General features: G+C 38.9%; 2 protein-coding genes across 2 annotated transcripts in view; one reads left to right on the top strand and one right to left on the bottom strand.

Moving 5' to 3' along the window:
• Positions 1–5066, bottom strand: part of T265_15551 (hypothetical protein) — a gene marked incomplete at both ends in the record, with an annotated part of 129053 nt that overhangs the window by 13953 nt on the left and 110034 nt on the right. The gene's annotated exons all lie outside the window — the stretch shown is intronic.
• The window catches only part of T265_15550 (hypothetical protein), a gene marked incomplete at both ends in the record, with an annotated part of 16493 nt that continues 13157 nt past the window's right edge, over positions 1731–5066 (top strand). The window contains 5 exons of the mRNA XM_009178584.1: positions 1731–1763; positions 2538–2570; positions 3459–3491; positions 4196–4228; positions 4901–4933. Coding sequence (XP_009176848.1) covers positions 1733–1763; positions 2538–2570; positions 3459–3491; positions 4196–4228; positions 4901–4933 — 163 coding nt within the window. The remainder of the gene's footprint in view (positions 1764–2537; positions 2571–3458; positions 3492–4195; positions 4229–4900; positions 4934–5066) is intronic.

Here is a 5066-nt window from a genome sequence, read left to right as displayed (position 1 = left end):
TCGGTGGTATCAGTGCAGATATTGTAGTAGCTATTATTTATGCACTTTTCTAGTTCTCAAGCATAACGAGAAATCATCTGCACACAACACACGGTGAAGCTATTCCTAACTGTGTTGATGTAGGAATCCTAAGGGTTCTTATTTCACATTAGATAAAAGAACAAATTACTCCCACACTACCTCTACAACATCCGCGCCTAATCTGCCCAGAACCAAGCTATGATGTGCAAAATATATAGTGTCCAACTGAGAGCCCAAGATGACGCCAGGATTGTTGTGTAGGTTCTCCAGCAACCAGCACGCGATCAATAGAATATCAGTCAAAAAGCAAGGATAATGAGAATATTCGAACAAGTGTATTAGCACACAGAGTGGTTAAGAAATTTTAAAATTATGAACAATCTGCTCGCTACTGATGACCTACTAGCCAGATTTAATTTTGCAATAACGGTGTGTCTGTTACGAAATTGAAAAACAAGTGCTGCGACAAGGTTTGACAGGAGCGGTACTTTCCGGATGTATTGTTTTCGTGTTGTTTTAAGGTGGGTTACGTAGTATTCCTCTCATGATCTTGAAAATTTCCACCTTCGTGAACTCCTTTTTTCGTTCAAATGCTACGGCATTCCACCATGACCTGGCTGGAGGACATGCTAGCAATCGCGTTCTGGAAAAATATTGCTTCCTTATCTCTCCAGGTCTTAAGAGACGAGTTGAGAACTGACCCCGATATGATCTGGACTGGGGCAATACATATTCGTTTTGCCGTTGGAGTAGGCGAGGGCCTTCTTATAAATTTAGCGAGCGACACACGGCATAATAACACTAAATGGTTGCACGGCTGTAGAGGATCACGTACCCAGTTGTACACTAGTCTTGTAAACACCGGAGAGGTTGGGATGCTACATAACGCTACTGGTATTATGCGGTTTATCCTTTTTTACAGTGACAAAGGCTCTGGTCTACATTTCATTTAGACGGCAAAATATTGCAATATTCATTACTAAACTGTTGCATGTCCCTATATGGCATTGAACGGTACAGGCTCGTGCAAGTGGAGTGGTGGGCAGTGGATTGTCCTAAACGTTTGGCAAATGTTTGTGCACATAACATCGCCCTTGAAAACAAACGTCCTGCTGCGGGGAACTTTGGGCTGATGCAAGGCGGCTTTCAGTCTACTTCCGACTTGTTGACAAGTATTTTTATACATGTGCTATCACCTCTAGATTGGAGCGTTACATAACCTATAGCGCATCAGGATGAAACGCTTGACACCCATCACTTCTAGCGAACATCTGCCACCATCCTGGATTTCTCATGGCAATAACAGAGATAGAGAGGATGCAACATCTCAAACGGTGGAACTGGTGGGTGTTCAAGTTTCCTTGAAATCAATTAATTTGTTTAGAGATTTGAGCGTCAACTAGTGTACTCCTATCATTTTCAAAGGTTTACATCATACACATGTGCCCTAAGATTCGGTACTTTGCGAAAATCTGAACGGAAGACTTCACAAACTTATTGCTGTGGAAAATTATGTGATATTTCGGCAGAAGCCTTAGTGTCATTTAACTTCTAATTATGTATAGATACTGCATGTCAAAACATAGCCAACATAGCTGCAAAATAAGTTTAATATTTTGACGTTTTCGGTTTAACGAACTTCCGATTCTCGTTGAGATTTTTACGTTTTTGGTGCATATCATAAATTAATATTTACCTATTGAATTTAGGAAAGGTTGAACAGTTTTTGAAAAAACTGACAGGTAGGTGCTATATAAATTAGATATTTATCCCACGAATAAACCACCTGACGTAACTTGTAACCATATGACGTAACTTGTCTACCAGTTAGGCTAAAATGCAACTTTCGGTGTGTACGGTTGCATGCGGCCCCAGAATATTTCATGCACTTCTTTTATATCGGGATGCTGAATATACGCAATGTCGCAGAGTCACATCCGTAATTAGCAACCAAGTTATTGTAATTGCAAAATTAGCCGTCATAATCACAATCTGCCAGCCAGTCACTAAATAAATGAGCAGCAAATTACAGCAATTTTAATTAACCTGTAATCTTAATATGGATTGCTTGACTTCTCCCGTTTATAGGCATGTCGTTTTGATATTCTGGCTTTATGAACGATCAATTTATCCCCACAACAAATACTGCGATATTTATCATGTCACAAAATGGTTTGGGTAACATAAGACCTACAGCATTGAACGCGATCGGGTCAGACGTTATGCTCTCCTTGTGTCATGACATAGACTTGCTTCTGAGAAAGAATAATTGACCGGGGTGGAGATTTTTTCAGGTCAATAGGGCTTATGAAAGTCAATAAATGACATAATTCTTTGCGCTTCCATTTCCGCATTTTTCAGCTATATAAATATTTAAATTAATTAATTGTCTGTAACTCTCGTATACATTGAGGAGATTAATTCCAGGTTTAACACTGGTCATTGATCCATCATTTATTGTTTTCCACATCGTGTTCTAAGGTTGCAATAAACTAACATTTATCCATTCCTCTCAGAGTCTTTAGACGAAGCTGAAAAAAAGTTGCAAAGTATGCGCCCTCTGTAATTTATATCATGAGGATTTTTATGCTCATTTGTTTTTGTGTTCCATTATTAGATGGATTCTGATAACGAAAAATTATAGGTCACTCAAAACTATGGTGTTATCAGTAGAACCGACCTGTATATTTTCGAATTGTTAAGAAGTCTACCATTCCAGTTGTCTCTTAGTGATTCGCTTTTTGATCGCACCTCACCACCTTTTCGGTACCATGCTTATTGTGCACGAACAAACGTTCGCCCCCTATATTGCCAGTGACGAATGTGAGTCCGCAAAATACTGGTTGCGGTCCCGCGAGCGTATTCACCTTTTAATGCACAACACCCAGGTGTTTGAGGTGCAATAATAATTACACCTGAAATGCGCACTAAACAACGAGCGCACACAAAGATATTCTTGTTTTGGATACTTATCATATGAGTAGTATATTAGATGTTTACCGCAAACAAGATACCACATTTACGTGACGAAAACAAACAGCCTACTGCAGCGGGCGGATTAAATCGAAAACATGAGAATTGAATTTTGTGGTGGATATGGCACGAGCACCGCTGAAATCTTGATATGTTGTGTTTTCATAGTCCTTAGAGTTAGCTGAGCAAACCATTGTTTAATTGGGCAGAGCAGATTTAGCAGTAAAAACAATATGCCTTTAATGCCTGTATAGTCGAGCACTTTAAATTTAACATTTCAAGATCCACTTGTGCAACGTATACAACACATTACTGCCCACACACCTTTGAAACTTTATCTGCAAATTCCCCTTTTGCTGAAGATGGATCTATGAGATGATTGTGTTTTATTTGAAGAGCTATTTTTCTACGTAATATTTTTCCTTGCTGGCTATGAGTACTTTATATTCTTGTGTTAACTGCAGCCGATGATGAAGAAATCAAACAAAAATTGTCAGGTACCATTTTTTATAACAAATCTAGGTGCTTTCTTATGTATACTTGGGAAGTCAGAAAATTGACGGTGTTGACTTCTTTTTGACGACTGATTATAGAAAAATGGATACGGTCTCCACATTTTGTGCTTAAACGTAAGACACCAAGCGCGATTCGACAAATCGTACAATATGAATATGTATCACCCGTACACCGCAGCTAACAACAATACTCTTGCGTGAAGTAGACGCAAAGCTTAACCCGTACAACCAACAGTAAATCGTTATAAAGTATAGGTGAAAGTAATTTGGGCGGTTGCACAGCGGTGCGGTCAGATGCGGCAAATTATCGTTTGAAACCCGCACAAGAACCGTTTGTACATGATTACTGCCAGCTGATATAAATAATTGCTTGAAGATATAAAAACCCTCATGTTCCTCATTGAATTGCACACAAGTGCGTGGGTATATATTCCCCTTTGTATTTCCGAATGAGCGATAGTGCCAGATGCGATTAATTAGGGTATCATTGCTAAGGTATATATATGTCTTCATACCCTAACCGACAGTTACTTATATAACGCAAACGTTTTTCGTAAACACCGCATAATTTTCAACGAAATACTGAAAGAAACACTCATAGTTCCGATTGAGTTTCTTATCTTGTGCATACAACAAAACTACATCAATTGATGAGTCGTCACGTGCCTTTTGTTTATTTCTGCCAGAAACTTTACTAAAAACTTTGGAGCATTTGAAAGGTATGCCTCATTTTACACCCACATTCGGGAATATTCAGGCAGCCGAAATGCATTTCGCTCAAAAAATTAAGTAGTCATTTAACAAACGTTCACGTGCATATCATAATAGAATGGGAGATACCTACATTGTTTAATAACGGCATTATTTTTGTGGAGTGTACTCTCAAAGTTAGTTGTATGTGTCATATAGAATTAGAAAAAATTGTAATCTGGCCCCAGCACAGTGTTGCAACGAAACGCTTTTCAAGCGAGTATGTAATGAAGAATGCAGGCATCACTTACGAGTTTCAACATTAATATCTCTTGTAATGTAAGACGTTCCATGTATTTGATATATGTTTTTGAATTTTCAACCAACTTATGGTTGGTTTAAGTCTTTGTAAGTCTTTATACTCGCTTACCTGGAAAGTCGACAACAGCTAAGCAGAACATGGTTTAGTCATCCAGCAAGGCGAGCGCGAGGACACAAAGTAAAAGAATATGAAACAGCGGTCGGCCTGGTGCCATAACTCATAATCAGCACGCGTGGCATTTTTACCCAAAATCGTTGTACCGATAACTCACGTGTGCCGTATACATTTCATTTGACTGTACCAATATCCGAAATTTGGGCCGCACTATTGACCACATTTTAAGCGGTACGCAAATCAATACTTGTCCATCCTCCTACAGAAGAAATAACCAAATATCTGTCAGAGCTTATCAGTGAGTCGCAATCTGTAACTTTTCACTGTTTTGGTTTCCCCCAATCGACCAGGTTTAAGCCACCAAATGTATTTTCAAATGCTATGTTTCATCGTATCCCAGAAGAAGCAAGTTACTCGCCGATAGACTATCT

Source organism: Opisthorchis viverrini, assembly GCF_000715545.1.
Source record: "Opisthorchis viverrini unplaced genomic scaffold opera_v5_594, whole genome shotgun sequence".
Taxonomy (NCBI): domain Eukaryota; kingdom Metazoa; phylum Platyhelminthes; class Trematoda; order Opisthorchiida; family Opisthorchiidae; genus Opisthorchis; species Opisthorchis viverrini.
This window is presented reverse-complemented; position numbering and strand designations above follow the sequence as displayed.